Genomic DNA, 27,725 nt, shown 5'->3' on the forward strand with positions numbered 1-27,725 from the left:
GACACCATGATTTATATAAATTCTCCAAATCCACATGATGATCTACATTCATTGATCAAAATGCATTTAAGGTTCACTTTGCATTAGTTATCTGTTGCTGCATTGCAGCCTTTCGTGAATTAGTGTTTACTTTGGGGAAGCTGGGGTAAGTGACGCATGAGACAAAATTAGATTTATAGCTTCGCATTAAACTGAACCAAGGAGGGGTGAAGGAGTTAAACTGCGTCATCTCTAAAAGAAGGTAAAACAAGATAAATAAAATAAGATGTATTACATTATATGATGCTTTTCCTTTAAAATGTCCAGCTTTTGTAACTGATACTTTCACTGTTGGTTCCTTCATGAAACAAGGAGTCGATTCTAAGTGTGAATGTGTGATAAAGAGGGTTTTTCCTAACCCTTGATAAATTCTCCTTCACACCTTTACTTCACTGATGGCAAGGACAAGTTAGGAGAAGAAGCTGAAAATGATTGCATTAAGCCAACTTTCTTCTGATTGGTCACCTGTTAAATGGCCTGAGATGACCATGTTAGGGACGCTCTCTTTCTCTGACATCATACAGAGCCAAGAGTTGGAAAAAACATCCTGAGAATGAGTGTTTAGATCAGTGTGAAGCCTGAGCTTTTAAATCACAGAAATTATTTGCACATGAGCTGACCTCATTATTTGAAACTTTGGTCATGTTTAATATGAATATTCACCATAGTAACAGTATATAGATATATGACAGAAAAAGAGAGAAATAAAACAGACTTGATCCCCTGTAAATAGGGTTAATCAAGTTTTAAAAAAAAATTCTAAATGAAGGATGTCCCGCTTTATTTCCAGCACATCACTACATTTCCACACCAGAAAAACAATGACACACTCAACCAAACCATGCGTTACGCTACAGGTTGGGTAAATAAGAGACTGAGTGAGACTGAGAAGTAAGAGATCATCCGATCCCCGTTTTTTTAATCCAATGATTTAACTTATTATCAAATTTGAATCAGCACACAGCAGCAACAAACTGTATTTTAGCTGAAAGAGCTGTAACACACTGCCATTTGTCCTGCTGACAAAAAGTTGGTGCGATGAAATTGGATGTTTAAGTGTTTATTTTGGCAAGCACCATTCGAAATAGAGCAAATTTTGTCATGTGCTTATGTAATGTGATCAAGAATAAAATTATATACCCATGCAAAATTCCCTGTGAAATGTACATACGTATCTTTATTGCAGAAAGGTTAAAAGTGTAACTGAAATCTTACTGATTTCTTTATTTCTTTATTTATTTTTTGTTTCTTTTTTTTCATTTTTCATTTTTTTTTTTTTACTCATTATGACTTATTGTCCTGTTGTCACCTCTGTGGAGCCCACATGTTTGTTTAGTTTCAGTTTTCGGTCTGTTTACCAGCATCGGTTTAGCTTGTAGAAATTTTTTTAAGATCATGATACATAGCTGTCTGGAAATGCTTGGCATGTATGGAGTTACATGATTTCCTCTAAAATCATACATCCGTACAAAATCAAAGTGAGTAAAAAAAAAAAAAACACAAGAAGAAGAAGAAGAAGAGATACAAATCAAACCAAGAGGATTAAAAACAAAGAAAAAAATGCTTCTGTGCATCCTGATATTGAACTGGAAAAAACGTCTCATCATCTTGGATCAGGTTTGTAAAGCCTGTTCACATGTTTCACGTTTGATGTCTTTTAATGCTTTTTAATCCTGTATTTTCATCAGTTCTTTAATTATTGAAAAGGAGCATCTGGCTTTCTTTTGTTGTATGAAACAAGAGGAGAAACCCTCGTGTGTGCTGTCTGTTGATGCTCCGGGCATCACTCAGCTCCTCACGGGGCTCCTGTTACTTAGTCTTTAGTATTCAACATCAAGTCCCTCCTGTCATTTACATCGGGACACAAAAGACGGGGTCTCATCCTGTCGTGCCGCTCATACGGTGGTGACCCTCATCACCACCTCCCGGTTGGCGGCAGCGCTGATCCGCGGGTCGTTGGGCCTCAGCTGGCTCAGGATGTGCAAGATGGTGTATCCACAGTGGTGGTTCAGAATAGTTCTTAGCCTCCTGCTCGGTCGCCCGCTGCTGCTGCTGGCCAGACCGTGAGGGTTACCGCGAGAGCCTCGAGCGCCTGTCTTACTGCTCGAACTCACCGGGTCGCCCAAGTCCTTCGATTTCTCATAGTTCAGTACTTTCCACTGCTGATTGACAGCCTGCCATCGCTTGAAGATTCGATACACCGACGATCCCTCATGGATGATTAGGCCTGGGTGGGGAAGAAAGCAGAAGGTGAAGGACAGTGCATGGAGGCAGGAGATATTTCATGAAAGGTAGCCGAGAGCTGCATCGGCACCACAGGTAGAAACTTTCCATCTCATCTGTGGTTGAGAATAGACAGTTGGCAGTAATCACAGTACAGATATCTGATGCCATCTGTTCTCACTGTTGTCTTAGGCGGGCAGCTCGCAGTTACACAAGAACAATCAAGCCAGTCGCTCCAAACCTCCCCCCAAAAACAGTCTCTTGTAGTCTGCAACATCATCAAAAATTTGTTTGGCTTTTAGTGTAGTTGTTATCTCCTACCTATGCACCATCTGCCTGCTTAGTGTTGTAATTGTGCATGAACTTAAAAGCCAGAAAAATGTGAGCTGAATACAAGCTTTCATCCCCGCGCTAGTTTGTCCTTGCATAATCCAACTTATGTTTATTAATATTTTTGTCATTGCACAGTGCATCCTGTTTTTCTTTGCTCGTCTTGATGTTGCATAATGCAGCCTAAGCCTTCGATCTACATCTTTTCATGTTTTCAGCTCCTGCAGTCAACGACTCCTGTGTGACATTTTCACACCTGCACTGAGGCTGGCTCCAAAAACGGAGTCAATTCCCAACCTTGAGCTTTTCTAGGACTTACCAGATGGAGGTAGGGTATGAGAATTGGACATTAGCCAGTTTGTAACCTTTATCAACTTACCAATAATGGACTATAATGACAGAGTGCATCAGAAAGCCACTAAATCTGACCTTACACTCTTAATATTATATATTTATCTTAGTTGGACAAACTGAATATGCTCCCTCTTAATAAGGATCATTCAACCTCATCTTAATCAACCAACAATATGAAATGTTTAATCAAGCCATGGAAAATTTCACCTTCATACTATGAATATTTTCAGAGTTACAACCCCTTGAAGTATATAGGGATGGGTTGAAATTTGACACTTCTTAAATTAATTCAATTTAACAGTGTTTTTGAGCTGTCGCCGTTAATCCACACAATATTTGTAGTGCTAAAAAACACATGTAAACTCTCTTAACTGCCTGAACCATTTAATAATTGGCATAAAATTCTAATTCTTTTGAAACTGGAGTGTTTATTGAACCTTCTGACAAACTTAAAAGAGGAAATTAAATGCCGCTTTGAACAGGAAAAAAAACAGGATTAAAAACTACACCGTAAAAAAAACAAATCCTAAAAAAACAGTAATATTCGGGCAGCTGGGGCGCCAAAATAATACCAGAAAATACCAGAAAAAAACTTTCACATGAAAATACGGTTATTTTCAGTAATGACAATACAGTTTGTTGCCCTAATTTTACATGGGATTTTGCCTTTTTCAAGTGCTTTTGAACATTAAACTAGGAACATTGTAACGTGATTAAACAATGAAATTACCTATAAAAAAGGTCAATGAATGTGGCAATATGAATAATAATACTTAAATGTACAGAAATATAAGGTTAACAGTTGGTTTAAATAATAATGGGTTGCATTCATATAGCGCTTTTTGGGACCCTCAAAGCGCTTTACAATTCCACTTTATAATTCCCCTCTGGCCATCACCAGTAGGTGGTGGTGAAGTGTCCGAGCCGGGGCTCGAACCGGCAACCTTCTGATTACAAGGCGAACTGCCAACTCTTGAGCCACGATCGCCCTACATCAGCGGTCCCCAACCCCCCGGCCTCGGCCCGGTACCGGTCCGTGAGTCATTCGGTACCAGGCCGCGAGAGTTGAGGCTCAGGTGTGAAATGTATAGTTTTCAGGGTTTTTATCGGTTTTCAGCGTTATTTTGTTATCGTTTTTATCGTTAACTCGGTTTTCCTGGGTCTTTTCACGTGTGTTATGAATAAATCTTCTTTTTTTCGGTACCAGTACTAGTTTTATTTTGTTGTTTTTATCCGCGACACCTTAAAGGCCGGTCCGTGAAAATATTGTCGGGCATAAACCGGTCCGTGGCGCAAAAAAGGTTGGGGACCGCTGACCTACATAACAATAATAATAATAATAATAATAATAATAATAATAATAATTATAATAATAATTATGTGATGTAAAAAAAGTTTATAAGAATAATTTTATATATTTCTCCATAACATTACATTTGAATTTAACAGTTCAATCTTTCAAATAATAACGGACAAATATTTGTGAAATTATGATACATTTGTGAATGTATTTTAACAATCTAAATATGCATATGTACAGACAAATATATTTTAAAAATGAGAAAATTATGTTTTATTACATTTACAGTGATTTTACATTAATTTACATTTTAAATGTAAAATCAGTTTATTTATGTAAATTTAATGATACTCTAGAAAAACAGTACAAAACTGTAAAATACACAGTAAAATACTTTTATATTACTTTTTTTTTTTTACAGTGTACACCGAAATAAATGTTACATCCACTCCAAGTGTCACGATCTAAATCTAAGACTACCTTAAATATTAATTTTGTTTAGCATTATTTGAGCATCGGTATCATGAATATACCATAATTTCAATAAATTTAATCTCTGTGATGAAGACATGACATGTGGGATAGGTGGCTGGCAAAATTAGAGCATGTCGAAAGTTTTTTTTTTCTTAAATTTAACCACATTCACTGAACACTGAAATGACACTAATGTTCACATGTTCTATATAATAGTTTAGACAGATCACACAGCTTTATGTCCAGAAGGAGTTTTTCTAAATCCCTGACGGGCCTGGATCGCAGAGGGTCTCGGGGTCAGTGGACACCCTCTTTTCAATTTGTTGCTTCGCTGCCCATTTAGCCTGTAGCAATTTTCTTTATGGCTCTAATTCCCCTTTTTCTCACCTAACTAAACTTAACAGTGCACACCCACTCGCTGTGACCCTTGTGGTCACACAGAGTCCTCATCTCCTGGCTCATCTGTCGATCCTGAGATCAGCTGTGATCAGACGGCCAAGATGTCCCGAATCTGCTGAGAACAAATCAAACCTCTACAAGCACTTGCATAAGCAAGATGCTGCCATCTTTTATACACAGTCTATGATGCTGGCACAAAGCTAGCCATGAACGAGTGTTTGAAAACCTCAGAAAGACTTCCTATATGTTTGTCATGGTCGTTGTAATATTTGTTGTTTTTCTTATGTTACTTTTGCATTTTTCCATGTCATCCTGCACTCTGGGTTCACCGATCAGTGTTAGTCATTTTATTCTGGTTACTTCCTGTTGTAGGTTTTCTTTCTTTCCTCTTCCTTGTTTCTCTGCCCCTTAATTGTTCCAGTCTGTGTTTTGTTCTACTATCAGCTCTTTGTGTAAGTATATGTAGTCTTTCTTCTTTGTGAGACCATCTGTTTACCTCTCAGGTCCATCTTTCCCTGCACCTGTGCTTCCTATCTCATGCATCGACCTTCTTAGTTTGTGTTGTCGTTTTTTTGTTTTGTTTTATTTTTACTTTTTGCTTCCTAAGTCATCATTTGGGTCCTCCCATGCTCTAATCTTGACAATGTCCTTTTTAAGAGGGATTCAAGCAGTTATGTGTGCAGATTAAAATGTTGGTGTTTTATTCTTTTCTGGCAATCACACAGCTGCTGTGAAGTAACGAAAATTGATATAACGAGTAAAATAATGCATTGCATTTAAAAAAAGTAAAGAATATGTGTAATGCATGACTTTTTTGAGTAATGACCCGATTTCTTTGGTGTCATGTGTGCAGCCTCCTGCAGCTTCTTCACCTAAATAATTTCCAGTAGTGCAAACACATCTGAAGCTGACTATTTCCTGCTGTGTGTTACATGACAGAACAACTATATCACGTCCCAAACGTTCACTTATGAAAGCATCTTATGTTTGTGTGTCAGTCTTGTGTCTCTTTGTCTTTTTACCTATGCAGACGATATCCATGAAACCGTACATGCCGTAGCAGATTTGGAAGAGCAGGTCCTGACGTTGCCACTTGGCTGAGGGGCTGAGGGAGGACCAGATGAGCCAGGAAATACTGGCGATGAGGAACAGGGAACCCAGAATAATGGCTGCTATCTGCACCTTCTCAATGACGGTTAGAGAGATGGCCTGCCACTGAGGGAGAAAACACTTTAAATCAGTGGTGGGGGAAAAAAATCAGGTCATTTACAGGAACAAAAGTACCAGAGGAACAGTGTAAACATACTCCTGCACTCAGAATAAAGGCTATGGCTTTTATAACTATATGATTAACTAAATGTCAAACCTAGGTGTGAACAAAAATGATGTGAAAACATAAAAAAACCCCGATTAAAACCCACACAGAAAGTAAACTAAAACTAGCCAAAGCTAAACCCAATACAGAGACTAACTGAAGTTAGATGGCCGCTCCTCCCTGAGCCTGGTTCTGCAGGAGGTTTCTTCCTGTTAAAACAGAGTTTTTCCTTCCCACTGTCGCTAAAGCAGGTCTGTTGGGGTTTTCTTTGTATTATTGTAGAGTCTTTACATGACGATATAAAGTTCCTTGTTTTGATTTGGTGCTATATAAATAAAAGTGAATTGAACTGAATTTATATCTCTGACTCTAATAGAATAGATTTACATGATTCAAAGATCAAAATAATCCCTGTTAATCCCCCCAAATCACATTCTGTCCGAAACAGAATATGATTTATTCCCTTCCTTTCCCGTTAAGCAAACCTGCCTGTGATTGGCTGCCCCTCACAAACAAAAGGTTTGAACATTAGATGGGTGTCATGTGTGTGCTCGCAGCAGAACTGTGGAAATATGCCAACAGACCCCATTATCTGAAAAACTAATATTCACCATAGTAACAGTATATATATATTTATACAGGAATAAGGAAAAACTAAGTCAACAGGTTTTAATTAGATGTAAAACTAAATAAATAAATGAATAAGAACTATAAGGACTCGTTTAAGTTCGTCATCTATGAATTTATAAGCATTTATTTTTGTCTTCACTCCCTCTAAGTTTTACTTCACGTGTTTGCTGTCATTTTTTCACAAGTTCGGCTTTTTCTACAATCCAGAATTCTCCTTTTTCTCTTTCTGTGGTTCATCGTGTTTGTCTTCCCCTATGGCTTTTTTACTCATTTTATCGACCTTTGCTTTTCCTTTCCAAGTCTTATTTGCCCTTTTTTGCGACCGCTGCTAAGTTATTAAAGAGTTTAACTATTTTAATTTTGCCTCCTGTGTCCTGCGTTTAGGTCCTTTTCTTCGTGTGCACTTTCAATTCACGGGTTATAAGATTGACAGATTCAATAGATAGTAGAGGTTAATAAATTTAATAAAGATCACCCTCACACTAATTTAGAGTCTTGACTGGTGTGTTTATATTCCTTCTGTGGCTATACACTTTTAATAAAATAATAGTTTGCCTCCTTTTTGAAATTATATGTCCCATGGCTCCTGCAGAAGTACTTACTGCTGTTATAAGGGCTCAAAAGCGAAGAAATTATAGCTTTAAAGCTTATCTGTTAAATGGGTTGCTGGATATAAGACCTAAATGGAGGACACCAAGTATTAGGTCACAAAAAGGAAATAAAATAATAAAAGAGGAAGAAGAAGAAGAAGAAAGAACCCAGAAGACTAAACTCAACTGAGATGCAAAGAAACAAAGAAAGGACAACTCAACAGGAAGAGAGGGGAAACCAGGACCACACACACACACACACACACACACACACACACACACACACACACACACACACACACACACACACACACACACACACACGACAAAACACAAGTGGAAACAATAAAGACAGGGCAGACCATCACAAAGGAGAAAAGCCACAGACACAGGAAGTAAATGCACAGGAGACACCCGAGGAAAAGCAATTACCAAAGCATAACAAAACAGGAAGCGGAAACAATAAAGACAAGGGAAGAAGATCAGAGGAAGACAAAAACAAGGAAACACTGGGGAAACCAAGAAAGCACGAACATGAAAAGAACGAGCAGAGGGACCAAAACAAAAAAACACAGAGCCTTAGCGTTATCACACGATTTCCCCTGTAATCTGTTTACAAAGCAGTTTAAGTCTATTAAGTCTTGTGAAGCTGAAAGTGCGACATTCCTAACATCGGAGTGTCAGAGTAAAGCAGCACAGCGTGGACATGCAAGAGTACCTGCAAGTTGTGCATACTTAGTCACACTGCACCAATCTTCTACATTACATCTCACCAGAGAGAGAAAAATCCTCACATTTGACAAGTTAACACACACACCAACACACACATGGCATCTTTTCAATAGGTTTTAGAGCGATTGGCTGCCTCTGAAAAGGAGGGCAGACGGACAGTGACGCAGAGGGAAAATGTGTCAGCACAATATGGCAAACAGTCCTCACACCACAGCGACGGCTGAGAGATTTGTTCAGGCAAAAGAGTGTTGGGTCTGCTGCAGCAGCGTTTGTATATTTTATTATGAAAGGTTAGCTGACAGCAGCAGCTCCTCTTTCCACGTCATTAAATCTTCCTGCCTCCATCGCCCATGTGTTTTAGGAGCTAGCACCTCAGAGAGGAGAGAGCATTTTGTCATCATTTCCATATTCACACGCCATCATCGTCTTGTTTATGTGGCTGTTTATCCAATACTTTGAATCTTAGTCAAAAAGCACGTTGGACAGAGCCACGCTGTGCTGGTTTGTTTGTGCAGTCACTGTGAGTCATCTGGACAGACTCACTATCAGTGTTTTAGATCAAATTGTGCAACAGTAATAATCACAGCAAGAGGTGTGAGGCTTTGTTTTTTTCCCCAGACTTCACCGTGTTTGTGCTGCAGACTCCCCTCGTGTTTACCTGCAGTGGGTTCTTGGTGCTGATGGCAAGGACCTGGTACTTGAAGTAGCAGAGCTCGCAGCTCCAGGAGCCTCTCTCGCTGATCCAGCGGATGAGGCAGGGTTGATGGGTGCAGCGCACAGAGCCGTCACAGCGGCAGGGGCTCAACAGCTCGCCCTGCAGGACACGAAGAAATAAATACATCAAAATGTTTTCTCATCTTATTCAGCACAGCTGTGTACCTATTAAAGCTATTTGAGATTATATAGAGCAAAGACGTGGAGGTGAAGCTTGGGGGAGGAGTTAAAAACAAGAAAAAAATACATTTAAAGCCAAACAAACTGCAGTGCAGCTTTGGTGCAATGAAGATTATCCAAAACTGCAAAGTGAAGAGACTTCCTTTGCCAATAACCGTAACTTTCCTCATTAATTTGCAACATTCTGCTCCTTTCTGGCTCCATACTTAAATTCTGGACTAGTGTAGCTTTGCATGATTCACTGTTCAAAGTAATCCTTATTTGTCTTACACTGGGCTTCAGCGCAGGCCCTCAGTTCACCTTGCCTCTGTCAGTGCGCCCCAGGGCAGCTGTGGCTACAATGTAGCTTGCCAGGGACTAAGTAAAGCGCTATACAAATACAGGCCATTTACCATTTACCATCTGTTTAAAACAAGCTGTGTTAGCTCCTCCTTTAAGCCAGCTTTCTTCTGACTGGCTGATCCTGCTAAACAAAAGCTTTAAACACAAAGTGGGCGGGGCTTCCATGTCTGTGATGACTCTCTTTGACATCATAGAGAGCCAAGAGTAGAAAAAACAGTCTAAAGTCTGATCTGTTTAATATGAGGATCCACCATCAAAACTATATATGCTTATAATACAGAAAAAGGACAACCATTAGAGTTCCACTTGGAATTGTTTTCCTTATAAATGCACAAGTTACACTCAAATAAATAAATAAATAAAATTGTCTCTTAACTTCCTTACTTTAATCTCAGGGTTGCCCAGTTTTTATGAATTCATAAATTCATGACTTCAAAGTTGGAAACCTTCACAGTGAGTTGTTTGGATAATATGCTTTGAATATTTTTATTTTTATCTACAACAGATAAACTATAAATAAATGTAAATTTTCTACACTTAAAACATTTAAGCACATTAATATTAACAGTGCTCTCTAGAATACATGTATGCCACAAACACTGTATAAAGTATTTCTTATCGTTTATTTTAGAAACGTGCACGTTAGAAGTGAAACTGAAAAACGAATAGCAAACAATTACTCATCCTTTCAATCAAATATTCAAATATTCCGGTCACACAGCGAGCGCTACAGATTGCTGGAGCCCACACAAAACAGTCTGGACTTTAAAAAAATAATAATTCTAATGTTTGTGGTTATTGTTTGGACGGAGGAGGATTTCGCACATTGACTCATATGTTGTGGTGCAGAAGAGATGATTGGTATGTCGTCAACAATATTAAATATAAAAGTTCAAACAAAGAAAATGGCAACAAAGAAACACTTTTTTCAAACTTGCTTTGCTGTGATTTCGGAAAAGCTGAGTGACATTTCAACTCAAGTTGAAGTTTTTATATAGTTATAAATAGATAAACATTTAAATTACATAAAGAGACTGTATTTGAACAGGTCCACAGTATAATTAAGGAAAAAATGTACCATTCTCTCTGAATTGTTGATCGTCACTCCTAAAGTTGTACATTACCTGTTTTAGCTTTGTGTTTATGAATGAATTAATACATTTCAATGAATATATATATATATATATATATATATATATACACACATATATAACATTTAAAGTGCCAACAAGGTTTTATGTGTGTGTAGTTGGATGAACTGTTCATGTGTAAGTTAAAAACACCAAACCATCAGTTTGTGATTATTATTCATCCCATCAGCTAATTTTTGGTTTGTTTGAAGGGAAAATTAAAATCTTGATAGAGTGACATGAATCATCTCCGTATAAAATGAAAACGTGTCTTTATGACTCATGTCACACATGAAAGCCGAGGACGGTTTTAGCTTTCTATATCAGGGTGGGCTTTTAGGAATAACAGTCAGGAAACAAAGAAGGCGTGCATAGCCCAGAGCTACGTAGGCCACATGCTAGAAACCCCCCCTCCACACACAAACACTTCACTGAACTAATCTATTCAACACAAATTAACCGTTTGTCCCAATCGATACACAAGTCGGATGAGGTTACATGGTTGTGTGATGTTTTTATAAGGATTTGGAGTGATTGTGTCCAGTCTGAACCATCTGTGCGGTGGAGGGTCTGCCACCTTCAAACAAGCCAACAAGAACAAGACTGTGGATGCAAGTGGTGGAAATGAGTTTCCTCTGAAGGGTGTCTGGGCTAAGCCTTAGAGACAGAGTGAGGATCTCGGCCATTTGGGAGGGACTCATTGTTGAGCTGCTACTCCTTCACATCAAAAGGAGCCAGCTGAGATGGTTTGGGCATCTGATTAGGATGCCTCTTGGGCACCTCCCAGGCGAGGTGTTTTGTGCCTCGAGGCAGACCCAGGACATGATGGAGAGATTATATCTCTCGGCTGGTTTGGGAATGCCTGACTGTCCTCTTAGAAGAGCTGGAGGTGGTGGTTGCAGGGGGGGAGGTCGGGGCATCTCTGCTCAGACAGCTGCCCTGCAACTCAGAACCGTATAAGCAGCAGAAAATGGATGAATGAATGATTTTTCTATGTAAGGAACTCATTAGCAATGCAAAGTCCAAAGAACATAAACAGTACAGAAGATCTGAAAAGTGATGCAACCAGAGAATGTAAACAGCACTCTTTGACATTGGTGCAACATATTAAATTCACATAAATTGTCTTTTCAAACAGGTCAGGATAACTCACTCCTCTTAAGCTGAGGTTACATAATTTATTTTTTTTTATTTTTTTTTGACGATGACTTTGCCTGAAGTCTGACCAGCCACCACAAGCGACAGTGACCCCAGTTCAAGGTCTAAACATGTACTCACTGCTATTATTCCACCAGAACCATTTCTCATGTTTTAACAGCATGACCCAACATTTAACTGCCAGTTTGGTCAACAGTGATGCAAAAAATAAACGTTATCTGTTTAGATAAACAAATTTCATTATTAAGAGGAGCAAAGTACAGTCATTTATTTTCTTCTTTTTAAATATAGTAAATATAAAATAAATGAAAAAGGTGAATCATGCAAAGCTCCCTTACTGGAGATCAAGAATGAAAATATGAATTTGGAAATGTGCAAAATAGTTTCTCTTTTATAAATAAGAGCAAGCAGTTCCTTGGCTTCTGTAGTTCAGGAGTGTTAATAGTCATTCTTAAGATTAAGTTGTTATTTTCTGAAACTGTAGATTATTTCGTTGAAAAAATTCAAACTGTGTGTTGGTCTCAGGTGTAGGCAGGATGTGAAACAACCAGTAGAAACGTTAAGTGAAACTAAAATGAAAAAATGTGATCTTGTTAAGCGAACAGAAATTTTCTGGAGTGATTATGCTGATATTTAAAATATCTGTTGAAAATGCTGAAAATTCTGGGGTGTGAGGTTCTTTTTGGGAGAGAAAAGTTTAAGGATGTCCTAGATTGATATCAAACACCCCTAGTGAGACATTACCACAGTTTCTAAATAGTTCTGACACATTGATGAGATCTTGAGAGGATACATCTTTCTAGCCTTTAAGCTTTGCACTTAAGGCCACATATGGGGAACTACTTCTCCACAAGGTCTCAGTTAAAATTGTTATTTCAACACGTTTTCATTACAGGCGTTCTTCGGCACCAATGCCTCAGGTTTAGGCACTAAAATGTACTTGTTAGATTTATGGAAAATTGTGTTATTTAGATATAAATGTTCCTCTACACAGCTTTAACCCTGCACATGAACTGTCGAAAGGCATTTGTCAGGTTAACTAGTACATGCCCAAGCTACAGTTTGTTACGCCTGTTTGTGCAGTTGGTTGTGAAATTAAGATCTTAACATGGTTGCATGAGGGGGTGTAGGTTCATAAAGGCAAAAAACAGGTCATTCTAGCCTGCAGCTAGGCAGCTGGCTGGCTGATTGCATCATAATTTATCATGTATGCTGTAACTGAAGGTTTTTGAAAATAAAATATACGTTACTGTAATGGAACGAGACTATTCTTTTATAAAGTGCTAAATAAATGCTCAAAACAGATCATTTTAGCCTGTGGATAGGTGGTTGCCAGGCAACCTCATGGTGTCAAAATCAAGATCAGGAGAAGTTTTAGGGACATAAGCTGGATGCCCAAATCCTGGTTTTGTGGGAGGAGCAACCAACTAACCAACCAACTAACCAAGAAAATACACAGACGACCAGTCCCCGCCTCTTACTCACTGACGGCTACGATAGGCTCCACCCTAACCTGAATTTTAGATGGGTGTTTTGCGCAACCAGCAGTCCAAACCTCAACATATTTTTAAAAAATTGTTGAAAGAGAACTCACGTTTTTTTTTTTTTTGGATTTTTTCAAATCTGGAATCTGTTAGATTTTTTTCCAAACACATTTCCTTAAAATATGTTAGCACCATCTTCCTGGAAAACAAGGTGATCAAAAAGGTTTGGCGACTTTTTTGTAGGGGATGTTTGTCTAACCAGAAGTCAGTCCTTACAGTTATTTCTTTTCAGCTGTGCGTTATTTGTTGTTGCATTTATTGAATTGAGTTTGTCTCTGTTTGTCCTTTTTTCCCTTTTTGAGAATGCATATCGCTGTTTGTTGAACATAAGGAGCAGTATGTTGCTTTTCTTTTCATCCCAGTGTTTTTATTTTTGGTTTTGTAGCCATTGTGTAAAATAAAAAAATATGTGATTTAAAAATGGACTTAGTTACACCATACCATTTCTTTTCTCTCTGCTGTGCACATTTTCATTTATGCCCACCACAAAAGCAAGATTTCAGCGTGTAATGAAACAACTTACTTATGAAGCAAGAAATTCACTGAGCGCTCAGCTTTTTCTCTTTTTCCTCTAAATTAAAAGGGGACCTTAATAAACTCTCCTTCCCTTTCATGCAAATTAAATGTTGTGTTTCAGCAGGGGGATTTGAAATAAAGCCTCCTGGTGAGTGAAAGCAGACTTCCTCCAAAGCCACAGTTTATTTCAAACCATTGGAAGGCTGAAATAAAATAAAATAATAATAATAATAATTCCCCCCAAAAGTCACACTCTTCTCCTGTCAGCAAAAATAAAACTGACACTTTTCTGCCCATCCCTTCACCTCCTAATGATATTCATAGAGTCCATAAGATGCAGGCTTGAGTGGCTTATGGACCAACTGTCTCTTCAGCACCGCAGCAGCACCTGAAGCCTGTTGGCATGCTCACCACATTAAGGATGAGCGCGTTCAGGCTGTCACCACCGTTCATCATCAAACATCCATTTTGTCAGGCAACTCAGCATTCAATGGCACGTTTTCATGTAGCCCGTGTGCCTCGACTGAAGGAAAGGCAGCAGAGATGGAGATGGTGAGGGGGGAGTATCACTGTGAATCATTAGTAAATCAATGAATGGGCACAGCTTGATCCGGGGCCCAGTTGGTGAAGGGCCATGTTAGCACTCTGCAACAGCAGCGGGGAGCGGTGAGGCTTCAAGGGCAGCCAGGTGAAGGAGAGAGGAGCCACTGAAGCCTGATGCCGATTCACAAAATCTCTGAGTTTAACCTCACAACAAACTACACCTCAGAGTGAACACAAACAAAGCCGGAAAACACCAAACACACCAACAGTCAGATCGATGGACCGAAATATAAGACATGGGCTCATCTACTCTTGGCTCTGTATGACAGAATATCAGAGCGCAGATAGTTCTAAAGGTAAACAACAAAAAACACCTAAGCTAAAAAAGCGCTAAAACCTTTCAAAATTAACTGAAACTCTCGATGGCATGTGAAGAAACATCAACTGTGGCGCTTTGGCCAAGAATGGAGCGATATCAACTGAAGCTGAGGTAATGCTGGGCTGTACTCTAACTTAATACCACCTTGTACCACTAGATGGTGGAGTGTCCAATCTGTTGCAAGTCCAACATGACACACCCCAACATTACCATCGCATTCAGATGGCTCATTATCACAGCCCGAAGATCAGAGTAGCTACTTTTAGGCCCTCTCAGAAAGACTGGCCAGAGTGGGAAGTGATATTCCCAGTTGGGAAGTGGAAAAGTGTTGGCTCACTTCCGAAGAAGTCAAAACAAGATGTTTTTTTCAACAAAGTTTTCTGTACGGTAGTAAAAACCAGCACAATCACGCACTTATGCCTTCAACCCAGCTGTGGCAACAGCAGTACAACACTTGAGGTCACACAAATCAAGACATGCAAGACCAACACAAATGGCAGCTTGCAACAGTGGATGTGGCTTCAATTTGCTGTCAGTAGTGTCATACGGTGCTGTTTGCGAGGTATAATATGGCCTTTTAACAGGAACTGAACCAACAATCTTTAAATTGCCAAGGAAATATATAAACCACTACTCTAAGAAGCCATCAACCACCAGAATTTCAGACAAGACAAAAGCTGTCTGGTGTAAAACAATGATACTGAAACTTGCTGGTAAATTGCTGCCACCTTGTGGAGAAAGTTTGCATTGAATCCTAAAGAGGGTTTTTGCAAAAATAGCCTTTATTGCAGTCAAAATTCTGGCTATTTATACAGAAGCTGTTCAAATCTTCTGTTAACGAACCAATCAAAAGAAAGCTGGCCTAAAGAGGGAGGAGCTAAAACTGATTGTTTAAGACAGAGGATTAACTGAGTCACCAAGACCCAACATAAGATAAACAAGGATTATTTTCAACTGTGAATCATGCACAAGCTACTTTAGCCTAATACGGAGCTGGAAATTAATATAATAAGCATCCTTCAAGCTAACAGTTTTATCTCCTGATTAAATACGACTACATTCAGAGGGTGGGTGGGGCTCCACATTTTGTTAAGGAACATCAATAACTCCTATTAAAACCAAAGTGAGAGATATCAAATGGAATTTAATGTGTTAACTAGTACAGTTTTGACTTATATGTAAATTTTGTCTTTCTCTTACTTCAAAGCTTAGTGCGTCACTAAGCTAAGCTAAAGCAAGCTAATCATTCATGGTAGGCTATCACTGATTTTACTGAGTGCAACTATCTCCTAATTTTTTATTTGATGAGTTGTTTGGACAGGATTGTGTATCTGTATCAAGTTAAAACTGAAATCAATTAATATTTTCATTTAAAAAATTGAATTACAATTAAACGTTTTGAGCTGAAATGTGCCCTTGGCTGAAGGTTCAAACACTTAACACAGGTCGAAAACATGACCTGAGACCCAAGAGAACACAAACAAGATAGATGATATTTCAGCCACATGTACAAACACTACGAGTGAGACGCTACACTGCAAAACAGAGCCTCATAACATTTTGAATTATGAGATCACAACTAAGTGAGAATCCATCTTTCTTGGCTTCAGGCTTTACACTTACAGACAAACTACAACAGGTTTGGCCCAGTGAGTACTGGTCAGTAAGGCCCAGTAGAAATGTCTTTTCAATGTATTCTCATCCCAGGTATCCTTTGGCATCAGTGCCTGAAAGTTTAGACAGTGAAATTTACCTGGATTGATTTTTTTCCCCCTAAAAATCAAACTCAAACTTTAAACCCTACAAACTGAAAAAAAGAAGTTAGATCATGTTGATATAAAATCCTTGGATTTAAAACTGGAGGCAAAGCTGTAACACCCTATGAGACACCACAGTGGTAACATTTGATGTCTTGCAACATACTTCTGCATTTTCAGCTCTTTCATGTAAACGACTGTTCACGGGAACTGGTAGGAAGCACAAAAAACAAAAAACAGTCGGGTATTGATGAGGAGTTTGAATTTCTGGCACCTAGATGACAGAATTTGTGTTTTTTTTCTCTGGAAAAAATTATTTTTTCTAAAATAATTTCACTCACTAACCTAATAAAGTAGTATTTAGTCATTTTTTTTCTTTCTTTTTTGTGCTGCCCATAAAGAAGGTTCATTTTTGTGTGTAAACTTAATAAAAATCTTTCATTTCCAAACGGTGACTCAGAAACATGAATCTGTTCACAGACTTGGCAGAGTACTACCTGTTTCATCACTACAGGTTTTATGCACCAGAGAGCTGCGCTTATACAAATAACACTTCATTTTTTTTTATTTCTGTTCGTCTGCACTCTGTCGTTTCCCCATCTGGCTCGTTTGACCTTCCCACTTATAATAAAAGTGTCCCGCTGCATAAAGATTGAGTTCGGCAGATGAGCCACATGCCACTCATAAACTTTAAAATAACTTGGCTGCTGACATTATAAAGATAACACAGAGAAGGTCAGAAATATACAAGGAGCTAAATAAAAGAAAAACAATATGAAAGCAAACATTTGTAAAATGTCAAAGCCGTCGTTGAGTCTCTGTGTGTCTGCGCTACGAGGCCGGACGGAGAAAGTTAATGTCATGATCAACTAGAGCAAACTAAAAACAAAGACCTTTAAAAGCTCTGATTATCATTTCAGACCTTTCCCTCAGGGATGTTTTAGCAGAAACTGCGATACAGGTAATGATCGCAACTTTTGCCTAAAGGAGAAAGTGACTCATTTTATGAGGCCCCTCAAACACTGAAGAATCAGAAACCATACTTTTTAATCAAAGGCTGGTGTTGTTTGCATTCACCTGAAGTGTCACCTGAATTCAGCCCAAAATCAGGTTCAACACTCAAACTCGCTTGATGTTCGCAAATATTGCCAAGGCTCAGAGGACATAGATGAGTGAATTTAGTTTGGAGAAACCAAAGTGAGTCTAATAATGAATGAACACATAACTGATTTTAAGGGGAATAAACAACTGCATGTAAAAACAAAAACATCCAAATAAAATCACTATAATTGGTTCCAGGGTCATCACAGATAATGTCACTAATAATAAGCTGTTAAGGTTGTTTAATGAGATATGTTTTTACATTAATAGTTTTGTACTGAACACCCTGTTTTATTTGGAAAAGCCTGCTTTCTATTTGAAGGATATTTTTGCTTTTGTGAGTCAGCCCCCTGCACCTGAAGGCAGCACACAGTGTAAAAAACACCGAACGAGACATAAAAGGTCACATCTGGACCAGCAGGATGAACTCGCACCAAAATAAATAAACAGAACATGTAGTGATAGACTATGCTTGAGCACACAAAGACGCCGACTCTAAAGCACTGCCATGTGCTGTCATAGTCAAAAGAACCAAGGCACTAACACCTGTCTGTGGCACTGAATCCGTGACATAAATAATTAGAAATGGATCCCAAAATATGTTGTTTCTTTTTAAAAATACAAAGCTCGGTATTATTTCAAACACGTAGGCGCTGCAGTTTTACGTAAAACTTACGTCAACAGTAAGAAATAATCAGTTTCTTAGGGACTATTTCAGTAGTGGATTAATACAAATTAGGTGCTCTAGCGAGTATTTAGGACAGGAGGTGTGTGTGGCACTGATTCAGAATAAACTGTGTGTTCATGGTAATAAGGGAACATGTCACCCACTATAACAGTGTGGCTCATGAACTCCTTCACTGAAAATTTGCCAGATTTATGTTTTTAAAGGATCAAACGTGACAACCTGTCCACACCTGATATGAAAAGCGCCATATCTCACGATTCAAACAGCTTAAACCGCTTTAAGATGACGACACCAGAGCAGCTATCGCTTCTTATTTTGTTGCGAGAATGTGCACCCAATAAAACGGCACTTTATTGCGTTTTCTGTCATCTGTAAAAGAAAAAGACACGCTGAATCGTATCGTGCTGCGCAACAGCCTCCAACAAATAAATAGTTTAAGAAAAATTCATTTTAAGGGGTAAAAAGGTCATTTACCACCAAAATTTTACATTTAAATGTTTCCCCTCTGTTAGTGCTGTTTGTGCATCTCTTTTATTTTGGTGGGACTTGCTCAGTTTTGCAGATGCTGGTGTAGATGTCTATTCTTTTTTATTGTAATGAAGCTACTGGCTCTTGGCTTGTGGTGCTCAAAGTGCTGCTACTATTACTAATAATGCTACTACAACTAATAATAATAAAAACGGGAAAACGCAGCACTAATGTCTTTTTCCAGAAAGCACAACCCCGTTACTCAAAACAGTCCACAAACCTACTATTTTCCGTCTGCTGAACTAGATACCTGTCTTTTTTCAATATAATGGAACTAAATGGCACTCGCATTGTGCTGCTCAAAGCATGGAAAATGAAAAAATTACAAAATAAAAATGAAAAACTCAGCTGTAATGTCTCTAAGGTCCCCGGTATTAAAAAACAAAAATCCACAAACCTCGTTCTGTTCGGTTTTATGTATGTTTCTACAGATCTACACCCACCAAGCAGACTGAATCTTCCATCTACCTGCGACGAGAGGGTCGTGCATGTGCGGGACAGGATATAAATATTAATGGCGGCCCCCCTCACCTTAGCCAGCTGTCCACTTCCTCTGGTATGTAGAAAATAGTTCAGACGAGCAGTGACAGCAAATAAAATGCCCATAAATGTAAATAAATGACAGCAAAGAACTGAATTAAATGGCAAGACTACAAATTATTGCCAAAAAGAGGTGTAAGCTTAAGCTTTAGCATATTACACCTCCCTGTTTTTACACAGCATATTCTAAACTACACTTAACTAGGATGTTTTTTTTAAAAGAGGCACAGAAGCACAGATTTTCAAATACATGTTTTTAGCCCTTGAGCATCACAAGGCCAGTGCCATTTAGTACATTTATAATAAAGACTAAGGCAGATATCTCTACAGCTGATATCTCCAAAACTGGGCAACCTACACCAAAATAAATGAGATGGATAAACATCACTGAAGGCCAGAGGGGACATGTGTACATTTAATTTGGGGCATGAACTGTTCTTTTAAAGTGCAACCTAGATTTAGATTAATGTGGCAATCCATCCATCCATCCATTCATCCATCCACCCAGAACATCCATCCATCCATCCATCCACCCAGAACTAAGACATTAATCTGTCATTGACTTTAAGGTGGATAATGCTCAATTATAGCTCCATAAGCATTACGTTTAGGGTAGCTTTGCATGATTCACAGTTCAGAATAATCCTTATTTATCTCATACTGGACCTCAGTACAGCCTCTTCCCTCGTAGCCCACAGTGGGCAGGCCACAGAAGACCCATGCTGTGGGCCCTGTGTGGGTACACCCACTCTGGGTCTGTGTGGGGTAAGTGTGGGTTTAACTCTGCCTGCACAACCACCCAGTTCACCCACTGTGGGCCCCACACAAGCATGTTTCCTGGGACGTGATGTCTTTAAGGTCCTCTTCCTTTAAGCCAGCCTTCTTCTGATTGACTGCCCAAGTTCAGGTTCATATTAGCAATATTGCTCACATCACAGAGAGTGAAAAGTAGAAACAAACTGTGTGAATTGAGTATAAGCAGCCGCATACGCCTGATGGAAAATGAGGAAATGTGTGATAGTTTATTTATAATATTAACCTCGACCACAGCCTTTCTCTTCCAAAAACCAGGTCATCTTTGTGCCTAAACGTAACCGAACCACAACAGCGGACAGATTACCTCCTGCCAAAGTAGGAGTCAGATGAGACGTGTGTCTGGAGAGCATTTTTGGACTTCATTTGTCATTAACTTTGAACATTTATGATTTTAATGAGCAACAGCGGCGCTCTAGAGTGCAAAACATTTAAGAAAAACAGACAATGATTTTAATTCAGATGAGCTGATTGTTTTTGTTTTCATGGGATTTGTTAACACTAATACTTAGCTAGATTTACCCTCATAACAACAAGAGGGCCAACAAACATAAAGGCAGCCTGCTACACACACAAATACACCCACACAAACACACACTCCTCCTGCTCGGATGAGCTGTCATGCATTTGTACCTCGAGGCCACTTCACAGAGCACGAAGGTGTTAATTTGGTGTGTCACTTCATGACTAAGAAAGTGGTCTTCCTCCTCAGCTGCAACCTTTAGACAAAAAAATTTAGGTGTGGAAGTACCCCCTCACCCCCACCACGAGCTCCTGACTGAGTGTGCCTGTGGAAACACGCCGCTGAGCACTACCAGAGTAAAGGGCAGGCCGGGGTGATTACCAACACCCATCTCCACCACCTCCTCTTACACCAACAAGCCAGTAATTCCCTGCAAGCCCTTTTGCGACGACTTTTGTGAATCCAGACTGCGTTAAGTGGAATCAGTGGCTGAGCGACTGTACCGCGGCGCCCGCTGACGCCTTTGACAGACAGTTAATAAGGATTCGTGCTCAATGCAACCCACAGAGGAAGGTGATTATGTCTGTAGGTAATTGGCCCGCTGACAGCGACATGATCCCCGGCCCCTGTTGTGACCTGCTTGAATAATGAAATAACAATGAAATGGCAAACGTGAGCTTCCCCCCCACACACGCCTTGGACCCATGGAGGTATGAGGCACTTTCCCTTTGAGTAGAAAGCTGAGTGCTGTGGAGGCAAAATAAAAGCAAATATGAGCATGAGGAGCTGATGTAGTAGTGTAGTTCAGGGTTTTCCCTCAGTGCTTTGTTTGCTTGCTCTTTGTCTGGAGCTAAAAGAGGCAGCTCAGAGCCATGCTGCACGATGAGTCACCTTGCCGGAGAGCCCAGAGCCCAAAACATGAACCTTTTATTAAAGGAAGATGTTTGAGTGGGCAAGACAACAACCTGGGGTCGATCCCTGTCTGTAACATCAAATTGCCTTGTATCCAAAACAAGGCTGAAGTGATTTATACTCAGTCCTGTGGCTCTCACAATACAAACTCTCAGGCAGATGTCATAAATTAGCACATGGGCTGTAATAACACTATACGCCTATCTTAGGGAAGTGACTAAATGGTAATATCCATCTGTGCTCCTAAAGGATTTACAGGGTTTCTAATTATCTCAGGCTTCGGGACTACCTGCTGATCCAGCCGGCACAGGTTTCCACACATCTGGTGAGACCAACATTTGGCCACAGACCAAAGCTACGCACTTATTGTTTTGTTTGGGCTCAAGAACTGGAAAGTAGGAGGAGAAAAATAGAAGCAATAATAGAAAACGTGTGACAAATTCATCACAGCCGACATCATTGTCTGACCAGGAACTGTGATCATCACACGATCAATAGTTGATCATCATGTTCTGTGACACATGCGGACGGGGGACAGTTGATTTACATTTACAAAATGATTGTGACTCATGCATATTCAGTGCCTCTCACTCTGTTTGTCATCCTGCAGGCCTAATTGGCTAACTTTCTTTGTTGCTATGCTGGCCGGATTTCAGATGTGTGGGAACTGCTGCCTTTCTGATTAGCTTACTTATGAAAACAGTGTTATTTAGATAACCAGATCACTGAGCATTGCATGCCCACAGGTGAGAAGAAGGACAATAGTCGCCTCTAATTTGAAGCTGGGAGGACTGACAGCGTGCTTGGATGCACAGACTGTAAAAATGTCTTGAGGCGAATTTGGGATTTTTAGGCTATAAAAATAAAACTTAAAAAAAAAAAAAGATTTGGCCTCATCTTAGATTATCTTTTTCCAAAGGATGTATCGGAGGGGAAGGTGGGTGGGAGAGATACAAATGTAGGACAGGATGGTAATATATATATATATATATACAAATACCAAAATGGCAGATTACACTTGATAAAAAAGGAGCAACTTCCTAAATCCCCTCCTGATCTGGAACAATTCATGCATGGTGAAATAGCTCTCCACAGCCCCACAAAGGCTCATTCACAGCAGTGTGAAATGTGAAACAAACACGCTGCCTGCCCGCCCGCCGTCCACGTAGGACGTGGCATCAGCATCAGGAACCTCACTCTGGTTTTTTTTTTTTTTTTTTTTTTTGCTACCTGCTCTGGGCCTTGGAAGCAGATCCGGCACTGGGGGGTCCGCAGGCTGCTGGCGGTGCTGGCCAGGGACACGGCGTCCAGGCCCACTTGCAGCTTGGGCTCCTTCTCCTCAAACGCCAGGCTCCGGGGCCGCGGGTCGCTGCCGTAGTACTCCTCCTCGTCGTCCCGGGAATGGCAGTCGACGAAAGGCGGCCAGCCGCAGCCGCCCATCCCCAGACCTCGCATAGTGGTGTTGGTGTTGGTGTTGGACCGTCTATCTGTGTCTGAGCTGGACTGTCTTGAATCGGATCGCATAAACACCAGGACTTTCAGTTCATTAAAAAACATGCGGATTCGATACTTGAACATGTTTGGCCACATAAAGAATCCGAAATAAATAAATTAAGTGTTTTTATCTCCCCTCCTCTCCCTCTGTTATTGTTATTATTATTACTATTATTATTCATACATCCGATATGTTCATGGCTACTGTAGTATGTTCTACGATGCCACAACTGCTAATTGGAAAATCCAGAGAGGAGATAAAGGCTCTCGCCCCACTGATGGCATGTGTGTCTAAGCCAATGCGGATGAAAGATTTTCCCTTTCAGCTGGCCGACACACTCTTTCAATATTCATTACTCAAACAACTCAGCAAACGCCGTCTATCTGCGTCTTCCACCGCACCCCAGAAAACATTACAACTTGCACGGGTTTTGATTTCCACGGTCCATTTTCCTGCGCTCTCAAATACACCGTTTGTTATTGTTGTTGTTGTTTCGCTTTGTTTGGTTTTGTTTTCCACACGCACCGAGGCTCGCGGCAAAGAAAGAAAGAACGAAAGAAAGAAAGAAAGAAAAAAACAGCCTACATGTTTTTTGCTACCCGAAGCAGAAGACCGCGAGAGAGTGGACGAGTGGAGGAGAGAGCAACACAGAGCCAGGAAATAGAAGATGGGATGTAAAATACAACGACATGCCATCCACACAGCCACATCTGAGACTCTTGTCAAGAATCATAATCCAATAAAAATAGAAAAGAAGAAAAATTAGGGTGCGGAAGATGAAATGGAAGTTTGATCTGGATGTGATTATAATGTCTTTTTTTGTCCCTCTCACTGTAGCATCCCAAGCGTCAGATCATGGTCCCCCCTTTTTTCTCCCTTTTCTCTCTATTTCATCTCCTTTTTGTAAAACCCCGGCTTGATCCACGAAGAATCCGTGCCATTCACCCCGACAATCCACGTCGACATCAAAAACACAATCCTGTGCATTTGCATTTCTTCTTTCCGTCTCTCTTTCCCCTCTCTCTCTCAGCAGCCTAGCTGGAAACACGGCAGCACAAAAACACCCGAAAGCCCCGTGCTTCCCATCTTCGCTCGATGTCCATCAGCATTTCATTGCAAGCCGAGAACACGGGAGGCAACGCTGAAATGCCAGAGAGAGGCAGAATAATAAAGGCACCCTGCGATTTTTCTAATTAGAGAGAGACGGGGAAGACGCGTAAAGATGTCTTCGTTTCCGACAGCAATTACACGGCAGTAATGGCATTGATTATTGGATCAGATAGATGGTGGTGATGATACTGCTGGCGCTGATTTTCCTCCTCGAAATGGTCGGCTTGGAGATTGAACCAACGCAGCAGCTACTTCCGGAACAGGGAGAGAGGCGGAAAAAAATAAAAGACTGTCATCCCGTAAACACGTCGCTGCTTTTCCTCCAGCCATCCGTCCGTTTCCCGATGGTTGAAACGCCTATCCCCGTGCTCCCAGCGGCTGGGCAGGGAAGGAGCTCTGGCTGCTTTATTATTGACCAGGCGCCGCTGTCCAGGGTGCTGATCTCCCTCTGCTGACGTGTGCGCTGCGGCCACATGCGCCGGGAGCCCGCGAAGTACAAACCCGCACCAGGACCCCTCTGCTGGGGACACCGGACTAAAACTCTAGCAAAGGTTAACCCTACAAGTTCCGAGGAAGCTTTTTAAATAAGCAGATTGGAAGAAAAACTCAGTTTAAAGGAGGTGCAGGATGTAACGAAGGTGTTTCGTTACTTGTTTAGAGTAATTTGTATCTTTGTTTTAGGTAACCCTAACCCCAGTGGACACTTTTCCGGACATATTTGCACTCTGCATTTTTAAGAAAACATTTACACATTAAGAAGCATGTTTTCAAATATTTATTGATTATGTATTGATCTGTGTAATTCCTTCTGTCAGGCACTTGAGCAGCTACAGGTGGACAGATGCTGTAAGATAAATACACAATATTAGCCACACTTGTAACTGTGTTTTAGTGTGGGTGCTGATTTTTAGTGCAACCTGTTTTCTCCTTTGTCTTCTCCAGGGTGTTCGGACCCCTTGGGACACACTTGAGAGTGCTTGGAAACACCAAGGAGGAAGTTGGTGGAGAGCTGCCACCTTAAGCTTTTAAATTTAAACTTGGATAAATAAAAATAAGAAAATGTGGGATGTGTTAAATCCTGTCTCTGCCTGCGGTGACTCTAGCTTTGCTGCTCAGTGGTCATTTGTCACAAGTACATATTACACATAATACAAAGTCACAAAAAAGTAAGCCATACATCTTCATAGACATTGTGCGGTTTTTTTCTTGGAAGCGAGTAGAAGTTTGAAACCCCGGAATCTGAACAGAGACAGAGGCTATTTTTGTATCTGCAGCACTTACTCTGGCCAGTCACACATTCAGATGGATGCAAACTTGGAGTTTAGTATCTTGCCCAAGGATACTTCGACACATGGACTGGAGGAGTCAGGGATCACTCCACTGACCTTCCGATTGGGACACAACCAACTCTACCACCTGAACCACCGGTGCCCCAAGGCAAACAACACAACCAAAGACTGTGTTAATGAGTCCCGATAAACATGGTGCATAAACATCTGTCCTGTATTCATGTCTAAGAATGTTTTATTTCAAAGACAGTAAATATTAGACAAATCCTATCCTTTTTCAGATGAAGTTTTGTAGTAAATTAATAACTAAAGCATGAGTTAGCTGCACAAATGAAAACAGTCTCAAACACTACACAGGCACAACTGCAGAGGTGTGGTAACAATGGTTAGAGCTACAGAGCTACATGGTTATAAACACATTAAGAAAAAGCAGGATGGGGGTTAAAGTGCGTGGACACAAACACCACCCTATGGGACGAAGAAGACACAGAAGACAGACCAAACTACATCTGCATGACGAGACCAAACACTTTAATGCCTCATGAAAGAATCACAATCTAAGCTCTAGTAATTCTGTCATGAGGCATTGAAATGGCAAGGCATTTAGCTCAAACTAGCTAATGAAACACGATTTAGAACTAAATCGTGTTCTTCTGAATAGCTTTGGCCACTCGGGTCTTGTTAAAACCAAGAGGAAAAATCACTGCAGCCTCATCTAATACAGGGTCAATACATCACCATTCAACAAGCAGAAACTGTTGACCACGTACAACAATGTGCTGTCCTTAACAGAAATGTTTTGACTTAAACGATTGATTATGTACCCGATTTGTTTATGCTGACTCCTAGTGGCCCTTCTTTGTAATGACTGGGCCAGTTTTTTAGCTTCTCGTTGGAGTGTTAGCTGGCCACGGAGAATGCAGCTGCACACATGCTGTGCCTTTGAGTTTATTTGCCTGTAATCAGCTCCTTTACTACTTTTGATAGCTGGATAGTGATTGATCTGTCATAGTGTTTCTTATTTCCTCTGACGTTTTAAATCTTATTAATTTGAAGAAGCTAACTGGAAGGTGCCATCTTGAGTAAGCTAGCTCATTACTGGTGTGTTCTGCCTTCTCGGTAAGCTGCGAAGTAGTTTGATTTATTTTGCTGAATCTGCTGCCATTTGCATGGAGTAATATGCTTGTATATTTCTGTGATCTTTCAGTTTTATTCCGCTGATATTTGTTCAGTAAACCTTGCAAAGAATTCAAGGACTTGTCGGTTTATTGGAACATCTACGTGTTAACTGGCTGTCTGGCTCTGCCTGAAATGCACTGCGAGGACAGCATACATCAGTATAACTTGAAGAGTGCAGATAATCAGTAGAGCAAAGAGGAAAAAGTTGTGACAGTTCTTTAAAAAAACTCTAGTATTTAGTGTGGTGAAATATTGTGTAATTTGATAGTTAAGTCATCTGAAATGTTAAACGTCTCTTGGGTGGAAAGTGATAATAACTCTTCGTGAGTTATGAGTTAAATAGACACAGCATTTTGGTAAAACGCTGTAATTTAAAAATTCTGAAATCACCTGGTTTAATACAACAGAGCTTAAATCAAACTAGTAGCAAAACTGCTGAATCAAGTACAAGTAATCTAAATTGTACTCAAGTGCAGTCATTTTTCTTGCCTCTGGCCTCATATCTGGGGTCCTTTCCAGCTTTTCTCATTACCTTTTCCAACCCTGACAGCACCACTCCGCCTGAGGGTCATTTCTGCAATACTGAGACCACATTTTCGTTATTCACTCCCAAAATTAAACTCTTAATGCAGTTTATAAGCCTCCTTCTCACATCCAGGAGTGGGTATTGAACCTTAAAAGAACTAGTTTGACATTTAGGCCATGTTCACACCCAGTATAGCCCTGCAGTGAGATTCAGCACAACAACAATGCGGGGTTGGAAAAAAAAAGTTGAACCAAACTGTTGCTGCAGGATCATCTGGCAAGATGTTGCACTTCTACCTCACAGTGTAAACAGGTACCACAGGGTTTCCAGAGTTATAAAATCCTGTCTGACAGTAATGCATGGATTACTGAACGAGCCTAAAGATTCAGTGGGTGTGTCTGCAAAGTGTCCGACAAAGATACATAAAATGAC

General features: G+C 40.2%; 1 protein-coding gene across 1 annotated transcript; it reads right to left on the bottom strand.

Annotated features, from left to right (window-relative positions):
• Nucleotides 1-660: 660 nt before the first annotated feature.
• marchf9 (membrane-associated ring finger (C3HC4) 9) lies at nucleotides 661-24,799 on the bottom strand. Its single transcript, XM_004560258.4, has 4 exons — nucleotides 22,925-24,799; nucleotides 9,045-9,200; nucleotides 6,142-6,334; nucleotides 661-2,266 (listed from the first exon to the last, which is right to left on the bottom strand). The coding sequence occupies exons 1-4, from the start codon at nucleotides 23,282-23,284 to the stop codon at nucleotides 1,935-1,937; spliced, it is 1,041 nt and encodes a 346-aa protein (XP_004560315.1). The 5' UTR covers nucleotides 23,285-24,799; the 3' UTR covers nucleotides 661-1,934.
• Nucleotides 24,800-27,725: the final 2,926 nt, after the last annotated feature.

Source organism: Maylandia zebra, linkage group LG20, assembly GCF_041146795.1.
Source record: "Maylandia zebra isolate NMK-2024a linkage group LG20, Mzebra_GT3a, whole genome shotgun sequence".
NCBI classification, from domain to species: domain Eukaryota; kingdom Metazoa; phylum Chordata; class Actinopteri; order Cichliformes; family Cichlidae; genus Maylandia; species Maylandia zebra.